General features: G+C 47.7%; 8 protein-coding genes across 8 annotated transcripts; 4 read left to right on the top strand and 4 right to left on the bottom strand.

Moving 5' to 3' along the window:
• Positions 1-287: 287 nt before the first annotated feature.
• On the top strand, positions 288-2,192 carry TRUGW13939_01005 (uncharacterized protein; the record flags this gene model as incomplete). Its single annotated transcript, XM_035484211.1, has 3 exons — positions 288-362; positions 434-1,870; positions 1,929-2,192. The coding sequence occupies 3 exons, from the start codon at positions 288-290 to the stop codon at positions 2,190-2,192; spliced, it is 1,776 nt and encodes a 591-aa protein (XP_035340104.1).
• A 148-nt stretch (positions 2,193-2,340) lies between these two features.
• On the bottom strand, positions 2,341-4,365 carry TRUGW13939_01006 (uncharacterized protein; the record flags this gene model as incomplete). The annotated part of the gene is made up of 11 exons (XM_035484212.1): positions 2,341-2,917; positions 2,974-3,004; positions 3,060-3,096; positions 3,147-3,189; positions 3,240-3,411; positions 3,462-3,570; positions 3,628-3,806; positions 3,861-3,952; positions 4,011-4,183; positions 4,242-4,267; positions 4,326-4,365. 11 exons carry the CDS (start codon positions 4,363-4,365, stop codon positions 2,341-2,343), a joined length of 1,479 nt encoding a protein of 492 aa, XP_035340105.1.
• Positions 4,366-6,234: 1,869 nt separating this feature from the next.
• TRUGW13939_01007 (uncharacterized protein) lies at positions 6,235-7,563 on the bottom strand (the record flags this gene model as incomplete). The annotated part of the gene is made up of 5 exons (XM_035484213.1): positions 6,235-6,997; positions 7,061-7,187; positions 7,244-7,258; positions 7,314-7,461; positions 7,513-7,563. The coding sequence occupies 5 exons, from the start codon at positions 7,561-7,563 to the stop codon at positions 6,235-6,237; spliced, it is 1,104 nt and encodes a 367-aa protein (XP_035340106.1).
• Positions 7,564-9,103: 1,540 nt separating this feature from the next.
• On the top strand, positions 9,104-10,932 carry TRUGW13939_01008 (uncharacterized protein; the record flags this gene model as incomplete). Its single annotated transcript, XM_035484214.1, has 6 exons — positions 9,104-9,318; positions 9,372-9,521; positions 9,581-9,775; positions 9,828-10,288; positions 10,348-10,621; positions 10,689-10,932. 6 exons carry the CDS (start codon positions 9,104-9,106, stop codon positions 10,930-10,932), a joined length of 1,539 nt encoding a protein of 512 aa, XP_035340107.1.
• Positions 10,933-11,479: 547 nt separating this feature from the next.
• On the bottom strand, positions 11,480-14,191 carry TRUGW13939_01009 (uncharacterized protein; the record flags this gene model as incomplete). Its single annotated transcript, XM_035484215.1, has 1 exon — positions 11,480-14,191. The coding sequence occupies one exon, from the start codon at positions 14,189-14,191 to the stop codon at positions 11,480-11,482; it is 2,712 nt and encodes a 903-aa protein (XP_035340108.1).
• A 1,496-nt stretch (positions 14,192-15,687) lies between these two features.
• TRUGW13939_01010 (uncharacterized protein) lies at positions 15,688-18,202 on the top strand (the record flags this gene model as incomplete). Its single annotated transcript, XM_035484216.1, has 2 exons — positions 15,688-17,895; positions 17,951-18,202. 2 exons carry the CDS (start codon positions 15,688-15,690, stop codon positions 18,200-18,202), a joined length of 2,460 nt encoding a protein of 819 aa, XP_035340109.1.
• A 607-nt stretch (positions 18,203-18,809) lies between these two features.
• Positions 18,810-19,782, top strand: TRUGW13939_01011 (uncharacterized protein; the record flags this gene model as incomplete). Its single annotated transcript, XM_035484217.1, has 2 exons — positions 18,810-18,922; positions 18,999-19,782. 2 exons carry the CDS (start codon positions 18,810-18,812, stop codon positions 19,780-19,782), a joined length of 897 nt encoding a protein of 298 aa, XP_035340110.1.
• Positions 19,783-20,277: 495 nt separating this feature from the next.
• TRUGW13939_01012 (uncharacterized protein) lies at positions 20,278-24,721 on the bottom strand (the record flags this gene model as incomplete). Its single annotated transcript, XM_035484218.1, has 5 exons — positions 20,278-20,900; positions 20,957-21,476; positions 21,961-22,012; positions 22,195-23,315; positions 23,375-24,721. The coding sequence occupies 5 exons, from the start codon at positions 24,719-24,721 to the stop codon at positions 20,278-20,280; spliced, it is 3,663 nt and encodes a 1,220-aa protein (XP_035340111.1).
• Between the last annotated feature and the right edge of the window lie 480 nt (positions 24,722-25,201).

Consider the following 25,201-nt stretch of genomic DNA (forward strand, 5'->3'; position numbering starts at 1 on the left):
TCGTTTGTGGTACCACCATGCCACGACAAACGTCTTCAATTTCACGAACGAGAACAGGGTGCAGGACCTGTCGCTCGAGGAAAGTCAAATGCGATGGTATGTACCCTTTCCACGCATCTTCTCTAGCCTCATTTTCTCACTATGCGAGCTTCATATAGAACACCGTCCCATTTGCCGGAACTGCGTGAAGAATGGCGCTGCATGCAGCTATGAGCTGCGTCTGATCTGGCACGAGGAATCACTTTCAAAGGGTGTTTGCCATGGCCGGTCCGGGGTCTGGTCAAAGAATGTTGGGAGGCCATCAACTCAACACCAACGCCGGCTTTCAAAATCCGAGAATAGGCTATCTCCATGGAGATCTGGTAAGTATACGAAAAGGGCCAGGAAGAATGACTCGGCAATGTTTTTGAATACGACGATACGTGACCTCAAGCTTTATTTTGAGTTCGAAGACCTGGCCGAGGAAGAGGACACTTTAGAGCTTGAAGACCCTTCAGATATTCGCCTACACAGCTCAAATGCTGCTCTCTTCGATGCCCATACAAAGGACTTTCCAGACTTGAGACTTCCAGAACCGGACATAGGCCCAATGGCCCTCTTACTCCAGCCAGCATTCGGAAGCAGCTTCGGCGCATTACAGACATTAGATTACGACTCTTCTCTGCTTTCTTACTACGAGGCAGTTGTATGCAGTTCATGTACACTGTTAGACGATGCTGATCACAATCCCTACCGACATTTGATCCTTCCTATGGCTATGCAATCCGAAGGAATCTACCACGCCACATTGGCCGTATCTGCTCAGATACTAGGTATTGCCGAGCCTAAATACCGATTTGCTGCCCTTGACCACGCCAATCGAGCATTAAAATGCCTCATCACGACACTTCAACGCGGGAACTGGTCTGGTGCCGAGATTGACGAAATCTTAGGGCTCGCCTTGATGCTGTGCTGGTTTGAAATTACAGATGGCTGTCGTCCATCCTGGGTGACGCACCTGAATGGCATTCACAATCTTATTATTCGATATCCACAGCTATTCAAGCGCAGCACAGTTGCCCTGTACCGCTTCTTCAACCGGTATTTTTCTTTTCACGTTGTTTTAGCTCGAACTACTTTTCGAGTCGATGATGATCTTTGGTTTTCAAACGCCGCTTCGGATGAGCCCACTTTGGCAATTGCCACCAGTGTACAAGACAAAATCTACGATGTTAGTGCAACTAATCCATCTCCGCAACCTGAAAATCACGGGCAGTACGTACCATTCTCCGAGTCGACCGAACTTCTATCGCGCACTATGTCGCTCGACGACCTCGACCAGATCGACTCGTACATGGGATTTAGCAACTCTCTGCTCCTCCTGATTAATGAAATTGCAGACCTGGCGTGGAAATATCCGTCAAAAGCGGAAGTTGAATCTGATTTATCTACAGTTCGCAGCATAGTCGACAGGCTACGGCGCTCCCTGTCGAACCTGCGACAGACACCGCCACCTTTGTGCATGATCAAGGGCAATCCAAACGATGAAAATCAGCGCCATCTGTACATGCAAGCTGCATTTGAGTTTGAAACAATCGCAGAAGCAAACCGCACAGGAGCTCTTCTTCTCCTGCATGAAGTATGCTCATCGCGACTCCAACGCCCCGACATTTTCGAAAGTGATGCCCCTTCTTCTTCGGCAGATAATACCAAATCCGAGTGTGTTCGAAAGATACTCGATATCATGCTAGAAAATATCAACCGCATTGGGCGTACCGCCGCTCTTCCACTTTGGCCGCTTTTTCTTGCTGGATGCTGTGCAACTTCGGAGGAAGATCGGGTTATAGTTATGAGGATTTTCCAAGAGACGGAGAAACCCAAAAGATTTGGCGTGAGTTTTTCTGACTTGAACTAGTTTTAAAGATTTTTGTTAATGTGGATTTTGTCAGAATATCACCCCGGCTCGAGAAGTGGTAGAAATGATATGGCGTCAACGCGACCTTGGCGTACAAGATGACCGGAAAAGGCGACAGTCGGCAGCAGCCCGGCGTTTCGAGACTGCAAAAACTATGGACCCTACCTTCCAGTTTCGTGAAATCCCGTCTACATGTCAAATTCAATCTTTCAAAAACAGTCCACGTCGCTGTGGTGGCATGTTTGAATGGGAACGTGCCCTGTCGATGATGGGAGACTTGAAGCTAAGTCTTACATGATATTCAACCAGGTGTAATTATTTCAACTATTAACGACACAAAGTATAATAAAATATGTAAATTAATGTGCAATGATACTAGTATATCCAAATATAACCTCACTTAACTATGCTCACATGAAAAGGGTCACAAAGAAAAGTCAAAAGCTTCAGACATTACTATCAAACCTACCCGTTTGCGGCCACGCCGCAAAAGCCGATGTATGCTGTTCTATTCGCTCTCCATCGCCTCGACCGAATGAGTTCGGTGCCTCGCTTGGAGAAGTATGACTTTCCTCGTCGACTTTGACGACAATGTCGGTTTTGACCGTCACGCCACCGCTTGCCAGAGTTCGGCTGGAGGATGGCTTGTTACTGCGAGGCATCAATGGTATACTATTTCCATATGCAGGGTCATCTTGTCTGATGTTGTTGTTATGGTGGCGTTGGTGGTTGTGTTGGTCATCAACCAGTTTTTCAGGTTCGCCTTCGTTCTCAATAACAGAGTCAAACAAATCGTCTGGGACAGGGGTTTTTTTGGTCATGTTTAGTAACTTGGACTTCTTTCCCCATCGGTTCTTACTCTCATGGCCAGAACCACTGTTGTTGTTATCGTTGTTGCTTGAGTGTGATCGACTCCATGGATATCCGCCATATCTTCCCTCGCGTCGCATATCGACAAAGCTTCGGAGGAAGAGGCGGATGACTGGGGCACATGTCGCAATTAGGATACTATAGTTTTCGATCCTTATGATCAGGTTAGCTTTTGTGGTGGATTTATTCGGCGGTCTTAAGAAACATACTTGACCCAAAGGACAAAAGAGACAATGTTATCTATAAAAGTAGTTAGCATTAGTAGGATGGACGATGTATGAGAGAGGGTTCTTACAAGTGAAATCGGCCCTGTCACCCAAAGATTTTAGAAGCTGTTTTAATTAGTAAACTTGTTCATCGTAAATCATTTCTTCCGACGTACATAAGTTTTGACAATTGAAGCTGCCCCGGATAGAAAGAGTGGCCTAGAACAGATGTTAGTCTACCAATTCACAAGAAAAAGGATCCTTCATACCCTGAAAGAGTCAAGGTCTGCCACATCCGACGAGATCGTACAGTTCCATTTATCTTGTTGAACTGTTTCCAAAATGAGACGCCAGGATTCCGCTCCAGGGTCTGTATGAAGAACTGCCAGAGTTCAAAAGCCGCAAGTCCACCAAGGTATAAGTCGATGACGGTGTTGAATCCTAGACAAAATGAGCCAATATGTCGGTTCAGTTGTTTGTAACTAACTAACCTCCTTGTACAAACCCGATAGTCGTCTGCACTGTCGGTGATTGGCATACAACCGATCCATCGGACGGAAGGGGATCCCACATATAGTGAAAATACCGAGTTCGATCAACCTATACAATGGTTAGATGGAACATATCGAGTAAAAAGAAAAAAAGGAAATCACTCACAGTTCGATAGGGATTGGGCCCACATTGTACCACGATTTGAACAATGGTTATCGAGTTGACAGCAATCTGGATTATCATGCAAATGATAATCGATATCCGTAGACGACGGTTGCTGTTTGCAAAGCATGAGAGGAGAAACCACATCATTCCTGTCCGGGATATCATGGCAGCGGCGACAGCTATCACGTCTAGTCAGTATGGTCGTTCTCGTTATGTTTTCGGTTTCTTTGTACCAGCGGGCTGAGACGCGTAATCCCATTTTAATGCTGAAATTCTCTCCTTCGGGGTCAAGTAGAAAAAGTGTCGACCTAAACCCCAGTAATAACTATGCCAAAACCCAGTCAGATATTGCAAGAAATAATTATGATAAGGGCATGCCATACCTGTGTTGTATCAAAGACATGTGCAAGAGATCAACTGCATATCCACAAACGAAGAACATATCTTCCAAACCCCAAATTCTGTCTGGAGCAGAGACCTGTGGTAGTGCCCATCGTACCCATGCTTTCATTCCCAGTCTGAAAATCAACAACAGACCGACAAAGCCTGTCAGTGCCTATATGTACCCAAACCAATCAGTACAAGTTTCTATGTGAATGTGTAGATCGACATACCCAACAAGCTCTAAACGTATCGGTTCCTTGAATTCACAAGTCAACAACTTTTCTCCAGGCCGGCCTTAGGCTATCGACACTTACCGATGTTAATATCGCCCTCGCCGGGCTGTGGAATATCCATCTTTCGGTTCCCCGTCTCGACAGCGCAGAAATATTCAAGATAAGAGAAATCGACAGGCAGCTTCTTGTACGGGGCTTGTTGGATCGCGATAGGAAACAGTCCGCCTTTATCACATTGGGAATTGAGATGGATGGCATTCGCAGGGATGCTAGCGGGGTACAACGAGAACCTTATATCGGAAGGTATTCGATGCGAAATCTAGACCTAGTGGTTCGCCATGAGAATTTGTTTGCTTAGTATTGTGTGATGTTCATCTGCAGGCGATTGAACCTCGTAAAATAGGCGTGAAGGTAGGGATAGAGAAGCTTTCAGACACCGAGCTGTTGTTATAGAGTTCAAGTAACAAGGAGGCTTTATTCCAAGCAATAGTAGATCACTAGCGTAGAGCTTAATATCTTTCAAGTGACTGGTGTACGTCCGACGTGTTCGAGAACAAAAAATCGGTGCTATGGCAATTGATGTCTCTCCATCAGCCACGGCGTCAGGGCGTGGCCGAAAAAGAGACAGGCCACCACCTAACGACAAGCTAAATTTCGTTTATTGTATGGAAGCTGCAGTAATGGATGAAAAAAAAATACATGTTTTATTTCCGTTTTCACTTCCTCCGTGCCACACACTGACGCGAAAAAGAACATGGCGTGTTTACCTTAACAAACCTGCCCCATCAGGCAAAAGGGATCACCAAAAGGTAAAGGTCCATAATTACTGCAATGCTTGAGAATTAAGCAATGAGAGACGTATGTCAGCCACATTGAAGCTTAATAGCGTCCGTGGTCATAGCAAGGGACTCGGTAAGTGCTTTTGCCTGATGCAAGGGAGCTCAACTACGTACCACTTACTACACACGGAAGAAAACCGTGGGCTGGCCTTGTGTCACCGAAGAATTTGACTATTTTTGACTTCTGTAGTTTTCGAGGATGACAATTTTCTGCTACCCCAAGAAGTATGTTCGTCCAATGATGTCCGGTGAAAGCGTTTTTCGAGGTCGTGTCGCAAACCATTTCGTTCGCTTGTTCGTTTTGTCACACCCAAGGAAACAAAAGAAACTAAAAAAGTCTCAATAGTTTTCACACTCTACACATTTATAAACTCCGATAGACCAGTCGGATAAGTCGGTGACAAAAAAAATCGAGTCCAGGCCGATAAAGGGATGTGGCCGCTGGCGCCGTGAAACCGAACCTCTCGCAGGCATTACGAATCCAAGACAACGAGAATCGGCCAAAGGGGGAAAGAAGAGAACCTAGTGGCGAGCATAGAGACTGACTTCCAGCGTAAAACCTCTGTAATTGGCAAAGTGATAAGCCAAGGGGCCCGTGTAAATCGGAAGTTCGGAGATGAAGTCAAATTCAGTAAACTGGTGATAGCGCGAAGACGGATTGATCCCTTGCAGGGCTGATCCAGCCAGACGTTTTGCCTTTTTCACGTCACGCCCAGGACAGGTCCGTGTCCTAGCGCTATGAATCGGTTTTTTTTTTAGCCATTTCTCCAAGTCTCTTGGTACGATAATTAATATCTAGACCAAGTGATGGGTTGATTCAACCGGTTCTCAACAACCAAAGTTGTTCGGCTCCTTGGGCTCAGCCTGGCCCTTAGAAATGTGGAAATTATAGCGCTGAGGGATTTTAGCCAAATAGTATTAGCAGAAGGCATGACACAAGACTCTCCGTGTCACATTCCTGCGTACATTCTTTTCTGCGGCGAAGAGGGCTCCGCCGGGAGGATGTTACACAGTACGCACATGATAGCCACGATTAACATACGACTATCGGTTCATGAGGGGCACATGTCTACTCTGGCTCAGTTCATGGTCTCCGAATGAAGATATCAAGATCAATTAACTGCATATGATAATTGCTACCACTGACAAAACTACAATTTCCTCATCTCAACCAAGCCTTCTCCCACCTCGGGATAGGATTCAAACGTCACCTTTAAGCCACTGAGCGCTGCTAGCCGCTTCCATTCTGCACTAGATCGTAGTCGCCCTCCAAAGAGAGTGATCATGGTGGCGTGCATCTTACCGTAGTTTTTGTTTTTTGTGAATTCGTGGATAAGAAGCCTCGAGTATGGTGCCATCGCGCGCGATACCTTCTGCATCAGGTCCAAAGTATCCAGGTCAGGCATATTGTGAAATATATGAGTTAGAGAGTAGTTCAAAGCACCATCCACCGGTTGTGGGCTGTCTGCCTTGAAGTTCCACTCCATTTGTGTGACCTCTGGCACGCTTCCAATGTCAGGGTTGAATTCCTGTAGCGCCAGAGCGGATGCTCCAAGGCTAGGATACGCTTCCTTGAGCTCCAACAACATTTCACCCCGACCACCACCAATATCCACCATTACAACAGGGTTCTCTGTACCTGACACGGCAGCGTCGAGATCATAACCGAAGGCTTTAACGCGCTCCGGCATCTTACCAAACTTGCCAAACTTCCCTTCCATGAACTGATTGAAGCTATCCATCCGACCTTGGCGGGCCATAATGGAGTACGTATGCTCCTTGGCAAGATCAATCTCGCCCAGTAGCTTGTACCCGTACTGTGTCGGTGTATCCAACTCTCGAAATGGGTATTCGAAGTTGCTGTCCACTAGCTTGCGCATAAGAAAGGGAGCAGCAAACAAGGGTTCCGTTGTACTGGGAAAAGGCAATCAGCGTCACTGCTTTCGTCAAGGTATATCGCAATTAGAACAGTCATACAAGTGAAGAGCCCCGTGTTGGGCTGACGGCATCTGAACCATGTGCCGTGTAATTTCGTTTGCCTCATACACATCATCTTCTACCAAATCAACTAGACCCAGTCCAGCCATGGCAAAGAGGGTATCATCTTGCAGTAGTTAGAACCATCTCGAATAACAATAAGTCTTGTTCAAGCAGTCATACGGGTCAATTGGGGGCCTTCTTAGAGTCAGCACGCTGCCAGTAAAATCATTTTCCTAAAGTGGATACATACATAATGGTGCAACTTCCTTATCCTGCTCAGTCCGGAGTTCATTGCAAAAATCCGTTATTTGCTGTGACGTCGCAGACTTTGCGATCTGAACTAGAACAGTAAAAAATTGAAAGCGAATGGCAACAGGGACAAAACCCAAGGCTGCGGACTGGAAGAGTATCAGTATGACATCTAGACACGCTCTTAGATATTGGCTTACGGAGGTCACAGTCGCCGCAAGGACTGCTCCAGGGGGTGGTGATGTGTGCATTTCTTCTGCTTAGGAGATGTGCTCGTTAGATAGGATTTGAGTTTTTAGCGGCCAGAAATCCGTTCTTATGAAAGTTTCTTGAAAGAAAACATGGCAGGATCCCAGCGTGTCCTAAGCCGCGTGGCATGCTATGCAAGGGGCTTGGGTTAAGCTAACAACACGCGAGCCTGTGCTGACAGTGCCACATTTATTTTTCGGGGTTTTGCCACGCATTGTCTTGTTAGCCCTTGTTGGTCATAGCAGGGGATGGAATATTTTTGTCCAGAAGACCCGACGAAATAAAATTTGACTTCGAAAGGGGTTGATGTTCGTGGACTGAGTCATGATGTTAATTGAGCAGGCAAATGCAGGAAAGAATGGCTCCTTGTGAAAAAAAAAGCTCTACCAATTGCAAAGGAGAAAAAGGTTCTGTTGGCGCGGCTTGAAAGCTGAGATACTAAATGTCGAGTCTTGTTTTGAAATGTTCAAATAGTTAATTCATAGCCCTGTTCTCAATGTCGATCCAGTCGATGTGATAGGTCTGAACAAGGGGTCTTGAGAAACTGGTCCCACACGGAAGCGCCGTCTTTATCTAACGCGATCCCTGGCTGGTGTGACCCAGGAGCCTGGCTAAGTCCTGGTTCCGCGTCGCCGATCTTTATTGAGTCAGTCCAAGTTGATCGGGGTCCGACCCTGACAATGTCAACTGTCGCATTGTGGACATCAGCCACACAGCAATAATAATCCCAATTTGGCACATCAGGAAAAATGATTATGTGACAAATGTTGGCGGTATATCCACAATTTCAAGTGGAGCCTGTTTCCTGCAAGTCAACAGAAATCCAAATATCTCCCCCATGTTGGTTAGGCGTGCACACGGTGAATCTCGTAAAATACGCTCACCCCACCGCCATAAGGCTTGGAATAGACTTTCAGCCAGTAGCAAAGATGCACATCTCAGCCGGTCTTTCGAGTCATGGCCAAGTTAGCTTGGGCTTTGCCATGGCTTTTGTGATCCCTGGCGAGAGATATCCGGATCCCTTTCAAATGACGCGCTGCAAAGCTCTTTTCTTCCCTGTCACTTTTCCAATCCACACGCCAAGTAGACCGGTCCATTGGGATTTACGCCGACGATATCGCAAACTTTTTCATCGATCGGATTGGCCAAAGCCATTGTCGGAGAACAACCTGGCCATGCCATGTGGCTTCGGGCAATGGTACATCGATCGCAGCAGTACCCCTTGCCATGTGGCCGAAGCCAGCAATAAATAGTCGCTCGTGATATTGCTGATCCCTTGTGTTATTTCTGAAACCATTGACAGCGAGTCTCTGCTGTCTGAAGCCCTCTTTTCTGCTGTTGTAATCCTTCCCAGTACTGATTGGCACCGAGAGAGAGCGGAAAGCAAGAAGAAGTTGCTGGACGTTGCACACAGTCGCTCCTTCCGCAGCTCCTTCAACTCGCGTGCATTAGTCACGCGTCTGTTCTTCGCCTTCTTCTTTTGTCCATATTGGTTCGCTCCGCCTTCGTACATCTTCTTCTCTCCTTATATTCTCCGACACCATGGCCAGTGATATCGCCGAGCTCAAGGCCGACTGCTCGAGCCCACGCATCAGCCAGACCGTCTTGCCCTATGATGGTGATTTTGGTGACTGCCATGAGACTCACAGCATGAAGCCCCGAGACGCCAGCGAGGAAAAGAATCCTCGTTGTTGGAGTCCCGCCAAAAAGCGCCTACTGTTTACCGCTCTGATCTCCAGCTCGCTTCTTGCGGATGGGTACGACGGCTCTGCCCTTATTTGTTGAGTAACCTGCTGATGGTTGTTTATAGAGGGATGACATGGGGTGCAACATTGGTCGTAACCCAGGCTCTGCAGTGGAACATTACTGTTAGCCACTCTGCAACCAGTTTGAATTACGGTATTCTTCTTCAAGGCTTCGGTGGTATTGTAGCAGTACCGCTGATAGAGGCCTATGGAAGGTAAGGAAACATACGCAAGTTGATGTCAGAATCAATCACGATGCTCACTTCATTCGCAGGCTTCCCGTGTGGTTCTGGAGCCAAGTCATCACCATGTTCATGATTCTTGGGGCAACACTATCCAATTCGTGGGGAGTATTCACCATCTTCCGATCCCTTCAGGGTTTCTTTGGCACAGTTCCACAAGTCGTTGGCCTTCCTATTATTTATGACATGTACGCGCCAAAGGAGTGGCCACGCATGATTAACATTTGGTAAGCTCGGTGTTTTCTATCTTCAAGCAATAATCTCTAATCTTTCTATTAGGGGAACCACGTTCCTCGTGGGACCATTCATCGGCCCTGCACTGGCTGGATATATTCTCGACGGAAGTCACAACCAATGGGCCGTTTCCTTTGGGGTTTTGACAGCCCTCTACGGCGTCTCTACTCTGTTTATAATTTTATTCGGATACGAAACTTTCTACCTTGACCGATCTGCTACATTGCCCTATCAGAAATCAATGCACACTCGACTACGCTCATTTTTCGGCATCGGAAATACTCATCTTCCTAAATGGGAAACATTGACAACGCAATCAAAAGTCTTGTTAAAACTTGTTTTAAAGATATCTCTACTACTACCTGGAATTGCCACGATGATTAATTTTTGCTGGCCAATTGGAATCACGACGACCGTGGATACGTTCTTGCATTCTCCGCCATATTCTTTTGACACAGTCCAAGCATCGTCGATGCGTTTTGCTGGTGTCGTTGGCGCGCTCAGTGGTATGTTTCGTTGTGATATGCAAATCCCTATAGAAGTTTGAGCTCACTTAAATATGCAGGTTACTTGTTTGGTTACTTCTTCAACGAATGGATTTATAATACCCACCAACGCCGCGAAAACACCCAGTCAGATAATGATAGTGAACACCTCGATTCTATGGTATCGTCCTCCTCCTGGCGTCCTGAATACCGCCTCCATGGCATCTGGTTTCCCGTTGGTAGTCTAGCAGCTGGTCTGCTTACATACGGTTTAACCCTAAATTTTGGCAAGCATTGGATTGGTCTTGCGTTTGGTTGGATTATGGTAAATCTCGGTATGATCGCTACCACTGTGTAAGTCTATACTCCCACTTTAACAACACTTGCATATTGCGACGTCGCTTACATTGAAGTATTGCAGCGCCATCACAGCCTATGCTCTCGAAAAGTTCCCTTCGCATTCCACTTCTGTCAGCGCAATCATCAACATGTGGCGCACCTGCGGCGGCTTCTCCGTGGGATATTTTCAGTCTGCATGGATTTCGAGAAATGGTTGTGGGGTGGTCTTTGGAATCCAGGCTGCCATTGTCGTAGCAGGCGCTTTAGTGACCATCGTGCCAGTCATGATTCTAGCCAAGAGAAAGCAGAATCAGGCTATAGCCTAGCACGGCTTCAAATAACCGATGTTTGAAAGATGACCGGGTGGGGGGAACATCTAGGTGTGACCTTGTGTTTAGTTTTGATGAGGTACATATATGCAAGGAATGATTTTGTGAATGGCTTCATGTATAGTAATGGATAAAATTATATCGATGTACATATATGTACTATACGAATGTTTATTGCTGACAGTTTAACAAGTTTTGGGTCCTTCCTTTCTATAATCTCATATGTTGATATCAAGTAGTCAGCGTTACTCTCGTCCAACGTAATCAAATCATCAAGGTTAACATTCAATTATATTTGTATACATATCAATTGATATCATACTTCCTAGATATCATTGATGAAAATCATATCGTTTCAAATGTCTCAGGACATTCTGTTATACAGGGGTGTGGGGGGACAGTAATCTTCATTCATACAACATTGAAGCCATTTTCATCACGAGTAAAAGACTTAGAAGCACAGGCCTTTGGGTATCTATCATAACTCCAAGCTTCCTTTGCAATCTAGAAAACATGCAGGAAACTAAGCAATAAAACGACTTGATCATTCCGGTCTGACGCCTTCCTTTGGAGGGTTGGTGTTGTTGCCTTGGAATGCCTCTGGGAAGAATCCTGGAGGTGGCCATATATCTGCAATCGACATGGCCGTTGGCAGCACAAGTGGGCGTGATCCAACTAATCGATCAGGGTCGTGACAGAATGCTTGGAAGGTGCTATCATCCATAAATCCGAAATCTCGGAGGCCTTCTTGACGGCTATTAGCCCAGTCGGTGGTATCCAAGTATGCCAGTTCCTTGAAGATTGAATCAAGATCATTCGGAGACGACGATGCCTCATCGGTCATGTATGTTCCGCCCTGGCCAACATTGAACCCGCCGTGAAGAGGGGGGAATCGGTCGGTAGAGCCAGAGACGCTAGGTTGGGGTTTTGCCGATTCGGGAGTTTCCGGTTGACGAGGTCTGTGACTGAGAAGATTTGTAGGGTCGTTGGAGTCGGAAGATGAAGACTTTGCTTTCCCGCTTCCCATTAACTTGCCAAGGATGTCGGCTGCCGTATGGTCTTGGTTGGAAGCATCCATAGCAGCGGAAGAGTGTAAATTTTCGGTGCCGGGTTTAGGTGATGTTGCAAACATCCCCTCTGGCTGTAATAAATTGTGGCTATTATGAGGTTTGGGGCTGTAGCCAGAGCTCCAGTTTCTGTTTATAGGGCTGTACCGGCTGTCTGTAGGCGTGATACTAGGTTTGCGTATGTTTGGAACATACGAAGAAGGCATTTTCGGGTCGGAGGGGTGAGGGTAAGACTGGTTCCCGGTATCTATGCTTCCACTTGATATTTGCTGTGGCAATGGATATGCACCAGGCGAACCATAGACAAGATTCACCATTGTATCTCTCAGTGATCTGAAGACTGGCCAGGGTAAACCGAGTTCATTGAGTTTTTGAAGATAAATATTCATCCACTTTGAAACAGGAAAGCCGACTGCTTCGAGTTTTGCTCGCACAGACATCAATGACTCTATGATTGACCGCAAGGAAAATTCGGATAATGGAGGGAAGCCGCATGCTTGGAAATTCTCCATGTGATGTGATAAAACGTCCAGCGTGCGATAAAGGATGTTCTTGATGCTGTCAAAGATTATTTGAGAATTCCCCTGCATAGAATGGCCCTGGTTCAGTTGTCTTGTATATAGCAACAGTAGCGTTGATGCGTATACAATGTATAAGTAGCTTTGATGGGGAAGAAGGGCCGAACGGTTCTCGGCCTGATCGCTTTCAGAACCGATTAAACGGCATCCGGCTGGAAGTCGGTCATCTAATGACCTGAGCTCTATTAATATTTGTTGAACAAAGTGTTGGTCATTTGCTGCTTGCGGAGGCTGCAAAGAAACCTTGTTGAGGAGGCTCGTCAGTTCAAACAAACGATTGAAGCAGCTGAGAGCCATTAGAGGGCCTCTATGTGGCGCATTTATGTTCTCAAGTGCCGCATGAGATGGTAGCACATCAACCCAAGAATTCCATTCTTCAAGACCGTCCTCTTCAAGCTGACCAGGCAGAATAGCGTCGTACCCTCTTAGACAAGGAGGCCGGGAAAGACGAACGGAAAGGATTGAGTCTATTATGAAACATCCCATAAAAACTGCTTTTCGCTGGCGGGCTTCGTCTGAGCGATGCCTTTCTAGATTCTTCGGCAGTTCCATGGCTTCCACCATCCTGGCTGCTTGACCGCTCAATAACCAGGCTGCGGTCCAATCTTCCAGGCCAACGTTGACCAATGTAAGCAGCAACAAGGCCTGGATATGACCAAGATCAAACTTGTCTTTTTCGGAAGGTATCAAACTCCGCGCAATAGAATAAAATTCTCTGGCCTGGCCTAAAGGATCATGTACGAAAGCTCCGTGCTCTTGGATACCTCTATATTCTTGTCCGGTGGTGTAACTCAGTATTGCCCACAGTGCAGCATGATCCCCCGAACCTGTGGATGAGATACCAGCATGAGATGCACCGTTTGCATACAAATAGGACGCGCGTAGAATATTGTGCTTCAGAATGATTGGAAACCACGGATGAGTCTTGGAGAAGTATGTTTCCAGCAGCTGAGGCGCATGAGATGGAAGTGGCAAGTTCTGTCGGTTATTTGGTTTGCCTAATACTGACAGATTGTTTTCTGTAGCTGACGAGAGTCTTGGTCTCTTAGCCAGTGGTGTTGATGCAGGCTCAACGACTCGCGGGCCTTCAACTCCAACGAGATCTTGGCCGTGGCCAACCCGAAACCCCCACTGGCTCGAGGATCCATAATAGGTATCATTACCATCGTCTTCGCGTTGTCTCTTCGTCGGTGATTGCGTCTGTTCTGAATCTGCGGGTGAGAGCATTTTCTCCAAAGCGCGACACAGCCTGCTCGTCTTCCATAGCTCATGTAGATTATCCGACGCCCCTTCGTCTGTCCATAGTTGCATCATCCGGTCTCTCCTATCACTAGCCCGTTCAGTCGCGCCGAGCATTGTCAGCATGGCATCTTCGAACCCCTCAATGTTGCATATTGAGAGTGCCCATAGCTTTTCGAGACCCCGCACGTAGCCTTCAGGCAGTCCTCGCTTTCGCGCATTCGGATCGTATGAACAGGCCTGACCCGATGCCTGGCAAGCAGAACATGTCGGCCGAATCCCATCGCATTTGTCCTTCTTACTACGGCAGCGATCACAGGCACGTGAGACCCTTTTGCGGCGAGTGCCTTTCGTAGCCGAACCCTCGTCCATAGAGGGCAGTTTATAATCCCCAGAGCATGGCAAATGTAGTGAGATGCTATCTCAGATCGACGAGTGGAATAGCCAACCAGCGTCGTTCGATAATGGCCAGTGTATCGATCGCGTCGGCTAATGACGGTTCCGGTTCGACGCTGGCGCGGGCATGGGAATCGAGAATCGGTAGGATAGACCAATTTTGTCTGACAGGCCGGTCTCTGAAAAGGCTACGCCGTATGCCAATTGGCTTGGTCGAGGAAATAGTTGCGCGGAATAGAGCGTTTGTTGAATCGCAAGATGCACGATCGCAGCTGACGTGATGAAGACGAAGGTAACAAGTCCGAGTACTGCCGCTAAGAGTGGGCTACGGGGCAGACCACAAATACAATACCGTATTAAAACGGGATGATTCATCAAGCCACGCATCTTTGGACTATCGCCACGGACTGGCTACATATATCTGTCGGGGCTCAGTCTACCTATTATTAGTCCGTTTACCCATAGGTACGAATGGAGACAATCAATATATTCATGTATCACCCATTGTCAACCAGTTTGTGGTCTTTTTAATTGAAGTTGACTTGTGGCAGTCTAAATATTACTACCTCGAAATGGCCATTGTATATGGAAGTGTATATGGAACAAATACGGGCGTTGGTGTACTCGGCGAGGATGTGGCAACAGAAATGTAATATTACAGATCGGTTTTTAAAAGACGCGCGTACGGTGTGCCGTATAGTATCTATCTACTCCGCATTATAATAAGCATTCATACCCGATTATTGATCATGAATAATCTGTATGTGCTCAAAGCCTACTCCTTAATCTTAATTCTTTAAGTGGCTTCCCTAAGCCTGGGGATAATTAGCAGCTAGGACTAGAGCTGACGTGTATCCGCCGATGGAATAAAGCATCGAACACAGGAGAGACATTCCTCACGCCAATTGCAAAAGTCTAAAGTTGCCTTGAGGCCATCTATCCCCAGAGCCGTTCTATTCAGGTCAATTCCTGTATATTTGAAGGCTCTCATGAAGACCGGGTGGATAAGGGCTTAGCCGGATTTTATACGCACTGCAATGCCCTCCTCCAATTGATGCATGATCGGTGACAGAATAGACTGGGGTTTATGAAGCTCTATATCGAGGCACTGACACCCCAGACTAGGCCAGACAAGCGCAGAGACGAGATTCCTCTGGACTGGAGTGTCGGCGCTGGGAAGAAACGTGGTGGGTCTTTTAAAGTTACTTCACGGGAAAGTCGATCCCCGCGTCCATCATTCTTGCCGGTTCGACGTTGTCAGACTTCCGCCTCCTCGATAATAATATTATTAAGGGTCATTCAGCTGTCGCATCTACCTTGATATATATGTGCTCGGAAACTGTGGCTTGCCCCCCAGCAGTCTCTGTAAAGTATAAGACACTGCCTATTTCACTACACCCAATAGCAAGCATCGCGCACACGACGGTGTTGCATAGCATGCAGCGCATGAAACCGCCGAGTATTTTTGACCCATGTCTCCCATCTCGCTGTCCGGCCAGCGCGCATCCAAAATGCATGCCTTGACCCCGCCTCTTTCACGGAGGAACTTTAATTCAGATGCGTCTCTTGTCCTGGTGGGCATTCGAGGCTCTGGCAAGCGGTCCTTGGGCTTCATTGCGGCCGCCGCCTTGAACCGCAGGTTTATTACAGAGGACTACTTTTTCAAAGAGGTCACTGGCCATACTCGTCATGAGTTCTTGCAAAAGTTTGGCAGTCATGAATTCCAACGACGGGATATTGAGGTTCTTAAATTGATGCTTGACAACCACCGGACACACTGCGTGATCGAGTGTGGCCTGGGCAGTTTGACTCGCGTGATCCAGGAACATCTTCGCCAATACTCGCAAACCAACCCGGTGGTCTACCTGTTGCGAGATATGGACCAGATACAGCGATTGCTGCGACTGCAAGATTCCTCGGCGAAACGGCTTGAAAACGGCGATCCCTATCATCGGACGTGTTCCAACTTTGAATTCTACAATCTTGAAGAGCATGTACCCATGGATCTATCACAAGAAGAAGGCACTCCAGACCGACGGTCCGTCAACTATGCCTTTAGGTTGAAGGATGCCAAAGAGGATTTCACTCGATTCGTCAGGTTTATTACTGGGGCTATGGCTACCGACCCTGGTTTTGATTCACCATTTGTGTTGCTTGAAACCCCTCCTGAAAAGCGATACTATACCCATGCCGTGTTTATTCGGTTGTCTACGCTTACGAGTGATGTAATTGACCTTTCGGAATTGGAGTCAGGCAGTGATGCAATCGAGCTGTGCATAGATTCCTGGAATTCCGACTCTGTCAACAGCGTGGCAAAGTATGTCTCTACCCTACGCAGAATTGCCAAGGTCCCTATAATCTACTCGGTCGATATTGCTGCCCTTGGCATTAGTCCACACAATTCAAACCCTGAGAAACCGCGAGAGCTCTACTTTCAGATTATTGAGTATGGGCTACGACTTGGGGTTGAGTATTTAGCCATCGATCTGGGTCGGGATCAAACCCGGCCAGTACAAGTTGTACGGGGTCGGGGCATGACGAAGATCATCGGGCATTACACACTGGAGCCATCATCCGGCATATCATGGGAAGATGATGCCTGTCTATCAATCTACCTAGAAGCCGAGAGATTAGGCTGTCAACTTGTGCGGATCCTGCGTACAGCGACCTCGAGAGAAGACAACGAATCTGTTCGCAAGTTTGTTGACCGGATCAAGTCGTTATCAGGCACTCATCCACCGATAATTGCATTCAACGTGGGTTCGATAGGAAGGAGTTCCCAGGTATTCAACTGCAACCTGACTTCGGTCACTCACCCTGCCATACCACGAAGTGTGCAGAAAGAAAACGATCCCCAAATCACATCTCAAGATGGCGTCCGCGCGCTGTTTCAAAGCTATATGCTAGATCCACTCAATTTCTACATCATCGGGGCCAGTGTGGCCTACAGTATATCTCCGGCAATGCACAATGCTGCGTACCGGAGCTGCGGCCTGGAACATGTATATCGCATCCCAGACAAGCCGTCAGTTGCTATTCTAGATGAGTGGCGACACGACCCGCACTTTGGTGGCAGCAGTGTGGTCCAGCCCTGGCGAGTCGACATTGCCAGCCAGTTGACATACAAAAGTCGGCATGCGGAAGCAATTGGAGCCATCAACACGGTAATGCCTCTACGGGCGAGTGCAGACGGGACCATCTACCCGCTTCCAGAGCAAGCAAGTCGTCGAAACCAAGCTGGACGTATTGCTGCATGGTGGGGAGAGAACACAGACTGGATCAGTATCATGGTGTGCTTACGCCGGAACCTATCGCCTCGAAATGCTATCAGTCCGGTCAAGACGACCGGCTTGGTGATTGGAGCCGGAGGAATGGCGCGGGCCGCCATCTATGCCATGCTACAACTGGGATGCCGCAAGATCTTTGTTCTGAACCGGACACTGTCGCGAGCAGAAGAGGTGGCTCGGCATTTCAACTCGTGGGTTGCCTCTGAACACACCGATTCCGGAGCTGCCGTACGTGTGTTGCGCTCGGCCGAAGAACCGTGGCCGCCTGAGCTGGCTTTCCCATCGATGATTGTTTCTTGTGTGCCTGAATCAAGTGTGCAAGATCGACCGCCCGCAAACTTTGTCATGCCTCTTCAGTGGATGGGCAGCCCGACTGGCGGCGTGGTCCTCGAGGTTTGTCATGATTTGTTTTCCTGCATGAGTTTTCTGACTAACAACAATGTTCCAGCTGGCCTACAAGCCTCTCGAAACGCCACTCACACGGCAACTTCGTCGCTACCGAGAAGAAACGAACACGCCGTGGGTTCTCGTCGACGGCCTCGAGCTTGTCGCGGAACAGGGATTTGCGCAGTACGAGCTAATGACGGGACGAAAGGCGCCTCGGCGGTTGATGATGACTGAGGTGCTACGCAACTACGTGGGAGAGCATGGCCCTCTGGACGAGAAGACGATCAAGGCTCGCCTGGAGATGTGGACGTAGGCGGTCTGTCTGCTTTCTTATGCATTTATGGCGTTGGTGACATAGAAGACGAGCGTAATTGATATCTCTTGGATAAAAGCAGGGCGACGTTGAATAAATTACTAGTCAACAGATGAAACCAGTAACACTAATAATATTAATACTTCGTACTTCGTATAGCAAAAATAATAGTCAACAAAAGAGGATGAACAAACGCAGTTGTTTCGGCCCGCGCCGTGACCGCCGAGCGGGGGCCACGTGCCTGGCGGGCAATTGGCTGCATTGCTATCGCGTGAAGTTTAGCTGCGTTAGTCCATCATCTGATCCCAGTCGACGGTCGACCCCGTCACTTTCCCCGGTTTATACAACCTCACCCCCTCTCGCTACTTGCCGTCTACTCAAGGGGTGTTTTTTTTTTTTTTTTTTTTTTTTTTTTTTTTTGGGCCGGGGAGTTCCTGCCTGTTGTCCCCCAATTGGTCCCCAAACGAGACTGCCTGTGGCGGACCTGCACCCGCCAGGGATAATTACTAGCTTACGACTCACCGACTCTGACGTTTCGAACCCCCCTTGACTTCTCGCACATACACGAAACAAGAAGAAAGCAGAAACGAGAGGGAAAGCTTCGAGAATGCACATTTCAGACCCCGATGCCTTTGCAGTATCGACGGCTGCCGCGGCGTTGAAAAAACGAAAAAGAGATGGAGCCCTCTGGAATCAAGAGGACATTGAGAATATCGAAGGGTGAGAGCAACCTTCCTTCGCCTTCTTTTTTTTCTCTTCTTCTTCTCAACACTTTGCTAACATTTTCACGTTCCAGAGGTATTCCACCCTACCAGCTCGATTATCAGGACATAAACATGCTCGCGCCTACGCCACGCTTCATTCCCGAATCTTCGCCGTCGTCTCGATCTCAATGGCTCCATCTCCAGCAAGGCAGCACCGCGCCAGCTATGCAAAAGAAGAGGAGGATTCTACAACCTCAATCGAGCCGCCAGCCTCAGTGCCTTCGACCTCACTCTGGTAGTCACAGTCAAGCACAATCCAATCCCGACAGCCCCAACACGAAAAAGTCGTCTTTGCCTACCCTTACGATCCCGTCCTTTAATAATCACCATGATCCCTCTTTCTCATCCATGTCAGGATCCGATGAGGATCTCATATCACCCCGCACAACAACGACAACTACACTGTCAATCCCGCCACCCGTCCTGCGGCCGTGCCATGTGTGCCATCGAAAACCCTCGACAAAAGTCATGTTGGACGCATACGCAGACTGCGAGCTCTGCGGTCAACGGGCGTGCTATATCTGTTTGAGAGAATGCAATTCCATCAACTGCGGAAGCATTTCATCTCTTCCGGAAACTCCAAATGAATACCACCAGGGCGAAGAATACGGCATGGACATGAGGCGTGACGATGGATATTTGCATACAACGACACACTATCAACAAACACCAACTCATAACCAGTCCAACACGGTACGACAGAGGAAGATCTGCTCTTCTTGTGCAATCGAAGGATTAACAGACACCGGAGAAGAAATTGTCTGGTGTATGAGCTGCGTGCGAAGAGAGGAAACAAGCCCACGAATGTGGCAATAACCCGCTCTTCTCTCTCCCTTTCCCTTTTCTTTTTTTTTCTTTCTTTTTTTTTTGTGGGTTACAGTCTCGGAGTTTGGGAGTAAACACACATTTATATCGACATTTTCCTTGACCTTCACATGATGGAGCGAGTTATAGAACTGCATTTTACGATCACTTTTCTCTTTTTGGATCCCTTGTTTTTTTGTCTCGAAAATCTAGAGCTGAGCTTTCAAGAATGGTTTTTTTCAACATGGGTTTTTACATATTTGGCATGATATCACGGGCCGCTGTTTTTGCTGGTGTTTTTAATGAGCACCCTGCGTATATAGATATGATATATTTTTGCAATCCACTCAACTAAGATGATTTAATTCCTAAATATATCGGTTCAAAAGATCAAATTACTAATAGTATTAATGATGCAAAAAGCGCTAATTTAATTTTTCCTTCGTCCATTAAACATTTGTACATGTAATTGTTTTTGTTTAAACAAAATTAGAAAGAAGGCACGATCTACCGACCGAGTCTGAAAGATGCTCGTGCATACCGCCAAAGACCGCGCAAGAAACCTTGGTACTCGGCCGTCTCCTGCTCACTGCCACCTGCAATGCTACTCGTCTTGTCCCCCGTGCAGTATATCTCTGTCAACCGGACCTGCCAGGGCGGATACCCGTCCAGCTTCACACAGGGTCCAAAGATGATCAAGAGATCAGGCTCCGACTTGACAGGGTGGAAAAGATCGGCCGGAAGCATCTTCAACTCGGTACCCTCAAGCTCCTCGAGAGACCCGGCGGGTGAAGAATCCGACGGTTGGTATGTGATATCGCTGATTTCGGCGTCAATCAGTTTTGTGCTAATGTCTGCTGGCGACAGTTTGCCATTCTGCGACATCTCGGCGAGTGTTTTGGTGAGATCGACCAGGGTCTCGCGTCCATCGGCCTCGGAGAGGAGCAGGATCGTCAGGGAGCCTTGTTTCGGTCTTTTTGTGGAAGTAGAGTTTGAAGGTGCAGGGCAGTAGGCGCTGTGGTGGGGAGCGAGGATGCGGAGGTTTGGTTGATTCAGAGGCGATCCGTAGTATAAGCCAAGTTTCTCGGAGACGGCTTTGTGGAGAGCAGGCATGCACGATTTGAGAACACCTTTGAAATAGTCAGTACTTTTTATAACAAAAACAAAGGGCTGTGGTACGGCTCACCTGTTCTTTCGTACACGCTCAGCACGGGGATCTCAGCACACGTTGTCCAAGCCGCCAGCTCCGCCGCCTCATCCATCAACGAGTGCAGCGCATCCTCCTCCTTTCGCAGCTTCAACAACACACTGAGATGCTCCGGCAAGCGAGAAAGCGCCTTGACATCCTTTTTAATAAGCTCCGGTGTTCGATGATGGTGGTACGTAATCGCCAATATCCGGTCCCTGATAGCGGCGAGAGTCTGCGAAACGCGCACATAGAAACCGAGCACAAGATGGATAATAACGTATATAATCCGGTGCACCTGCGACTTCAGAAACTTTCGTACTGGCTTGGGTTTTTGCTTCTGCTTTTTGTTTGTCGAAGGCCGCCGTGCAGATCCTGTGGCAGAGGGACTGGGGAGGTATGGTTTTACGAGCTTCTCGCGCTCGGCTGGAGACAGCTTTTTGCCGCGAAGACGGGCATCCTCGCGGAGAATTTCCGCGTCCTTGGAATATATCATAGGGGTGGAAAGAAGAAATTGTATCTGGTTTTTCCGACGATGATAATGAATGTCTGAATGTCGGAGAAAGAGGGTTTGTTCTTCGTTTTAATGACGGATTTGTTTAATGGCGGACCTCGGCAGGTCTGGGGAAAAAAAGTGGTGTACGTTTACGTCTACGTCGCTGATCATCGCCACACTGCCGACGCTAGGCTTGCGTCACTGTCATTAATTGTATACCAGGCGCCTAATATATATATATTTTATTATATTAGCCTTGGGTCAGTTTTGTAAATAATCGAACAAAGTAAATATTTCCATGATTAATATTATAAATTCAACGTCAACGTTGTGTATTGACATGTCTACTCGTAATATCATCTAGTATTCTCGTCGGTCTAGAATTCATGCGAATTCTGAAGGGATATATTTCATCGGGCATCATAAAGTAAAACTGAATTCAACCATTTCTGGAGCAAAGCATCCCTAATTAAAGCCCCGACTCTAGGAGTTCCCTGGTTGTTGTTACCTGAACCGTATTAGAGCTGCCGTTGAGGCTGGAACGCAGGGAGGGGATTGGTCTAGCATAGGATATATGCAAGCCTAATAGAAAATCCCAGCTAGAAGCTATGCATTGGGAAAATCAAAAGACAATAGACTCCCTAGTTCGGATTTGCGGGCGAAGAGGTACCGGACGTATATCTCTCGATCCTGATTTTCATATAAGTATTGCGCTTCGAAGCGGAAAGGGGAGGGAACTTACAGAGCTAATTCGCCCACAAGAGTTTCGTGTCTAAATGCTTCGCGAAGGTCAGGAACATTGCTCTTGGCTACATCATTCCCCTTAACGCCTGGCAAATTGCACTGAGGTCCAAGCCATCTTTGCTTGAGGGCAAACTCGAAGCCACTCTGGATGACCGAATTCCTAGCCAACTCACACATGTCGACCGCGCTCAGCTTGTATATCTGCGCTGCAACAGCGTATTCCTCCATAAGAGGTTCCTTGGTGAAAGCGAATTGCAGTGGATCATCCGTAGAGAGGGAAACGTTCAGTCCCTTCCGGAAGAAACTAGCAAAGGGGTTCTTGTCGTAAGTCAAGAACAAAGCATTGTTACTCAGAGGAGACATTGCAATGCCGACCTGGTTTATATAATAGAGATATTGGAGTAGCGGGACTTTTCGGAGATGAATGCCGTGGCTGATACTATGGCAAGCCAAAAATCCAGCTGCAAGGTGATCCGGGTCTCCAGCCTCGCCACAGTGAGGTCGTAAAACGAATGTGTTGAACCCACGCTGTTGACGCCAGAAGTTGAGCGATGCTATATTTGCAAACATGAAATATATCCAGTAGCTATAAGGAGGATTCTGTGCTGTGTTCCAGTCCCTTGGTATCGGGTACTTTCTGTATATGCGACGTTCTGCCTTGCTCTCGTCATCAACACTATCGAATCCGATGACGCGCTGCAAGAATACATGTAATTTGGGATGGCTAGAGGGGTCCTGCGTCACCTCAAAAAGCGGTTGAAACACATTCTTTATGACTTCCTCATAAGTCTGCATCATGCCACTAGCCTTGTACACGTCGTAAAGGCGTGGGACCTGAATGAGCCAGCGGACATTTGGTGAAAAGAGCTTGTTGTCGACAACCCATGCAGCCAGTTTGTCCCACTCCTCCATGGATCTGCCATAGATAGAGATTCGCCATTCGACCATTTGATACTTGCTCGACTCCAGATCGGACATGACTTCTTTGGTGATCTCGGCAAGATAGCGACCTTTGATGTAGTTGTCCGTTTTCAGAAAGATTTCACGAAGTCGAGACTCTCCTACAGGGTTATATTTCAAATTGAATTTGTCAAACCGGTGAAAGGAATCCTTGTGGGCCTGTATGGAAATAAATCAGAAAAAAGCTCCGATGCGAATTCAGCAGTGGAAATACGTACATGCATATCAAGCGTGTCAATGCTAAGGTCATAGGCAGTCAGATTAATACTTTCAAAAACTTCTTTGAGAGTCAAGTGCTTTCCGTCTCGGAATAAAACGACCTCGTCTGGCGACTTTTTCATTTTGCTTTTGATAAAGCGCAGCAAGTGCTTTTGGTTCATACAGGCCGAATGATGTACGTGGGTATCAACCTTTCTGACGTTATAAAAATCTCTGTGCGGGACCTTTTTGCTGTCGGCCAACTCCTGATACTCATTCAACAAAGAATGAAGCTGGAACTTTCCTTCGAGATAGGACAGGCGTCTAAATGCGAAAGATTTGACCGGTCCATCGGTCGAGACTTCGGTAATTGCGTCCAGGTCCACGTAAAAGTCTCTGAGAGAGGGAATATGGACAATTGGCTTGGTGGACTCGGAATCCTCGTATACCTGGTAGACACTGTTTGAATCCAACTGGAATTTCAGTGGAGATTTCTCTGGGAGAGGCAAAAGATCATCCATATCAAAGTCTTCTCCAATGTCCTGGCCCATCTTGCGCACCTTCCGGGCGCCAGACGTTGTGTCAGTCTGTTCTGCCCCAAAAGAATCGGCGGCGGTGGGATTCGCGTTCTCCTGGTCTTTCTTTAGTTCCTTGCCGTTGTCCCACGCAGGTTCCGGCGGAGACGGGTATATTCGCCAGTTCGGAGAGTCCACGGGATTGCTCCCAGGGTTCTGCAGGGAGAGTTCCATGTACTTGTTTCGTAGCTCTAACAGCTTCCGGATCTTATCACAAACAATTTCCAGCTCCACAGTGACAGGGTCGTCATCCGAGACGATACCGTCTGCATCTTGGCCAAGGCCAGTACCGCCACTTGCGCCGGGGAAGATAGGCAAGTGTGGTTTGTGGCCAGGTGCAAAGCCTGTTTGCAGAGCCTGGTGGTTTCGAGCCGACTGGTCAGCAGCCAGCAGGCTCGTCTCGTGCAATTTCGAGTACGCCGAAGGACTGGACGAATGGACGGGGGTGTTTGCCATATCGTAAAGGCCGATGGTAGAGGGCAGGGCGATCTTCAGCGATGCGACACTCGAGGTCAAGCTGGGAGAGCCATCATTGTCCGCCCTCGCAGGCGTCGGAAGGTGGGACAGGTTGGGGCTCCGGGAGGGATCCTCGTCTGGACCGCGTGCTGCTTTGTGTCTCTGGTAGAAGAGCTTTGCTTCGGTCTGGCTCATGGACTTTTCGTAGGCATAGTTGTAGCTATGGGTTCTCTTCTGACGGTCCCTGGCAAGCACCTCCTCCGCGGCACGACCTGGGGACGTGGGCAGAGTCGCCTCGTCGCGAACGTCCTCGTCGTCGGACGTCTGTTGGCTCATGGTGCAGTTTTGGGGATAAAATCAAGGTCGGATGAAGCTTCTCGCGAGGTTGGTCGACGAGAGCAACAACTCACGATCCCACTTTTTTTTTTGTTTCTAGCGGCCCCAAGGTGCATTTGGGCTCACCGAAAGAAGTGGGAGCCACCAAGGCGGTGGCAGAACGTCTCATTATGTGTCATCCTCAGCTGTTCAAATGTTTGTTTGGGGATTTTCCACCAAAAGAAATTCTTGCGCGAGTTTTATCAGTTGATACTTGCAGATCTAGAAATTAATGGCGTATAGATGGAGCTGTATCAGACTAGTGCGTGCAATGGCGCCTTTTAGCGGGTGGTTTTGCTCACTCTGACCTATCTATAATAGCAGATACATATTTCAATAATTGATGGCTGATGTGCACAACATTTGAATTTTTCAAATTAAAAAATTAAAAATAAACGGTATTGAGAGATCGTCCTCAAATTCCGGTCGGTCAATTCATCT

Source organism: Talaromyces rugulosus, chromosome I (assembly GCF_013368755.1).
Source record: "Talaromyces rugulosus chromosome I, complete sequence".
Classification (NCBI taxonomy): Eukaryota; Fungi; Ascomycota; class Eurotiomycetes; order Eurotiales; family Trichocomaceae; genus Talaromyces; species Talaromyces rugulosus.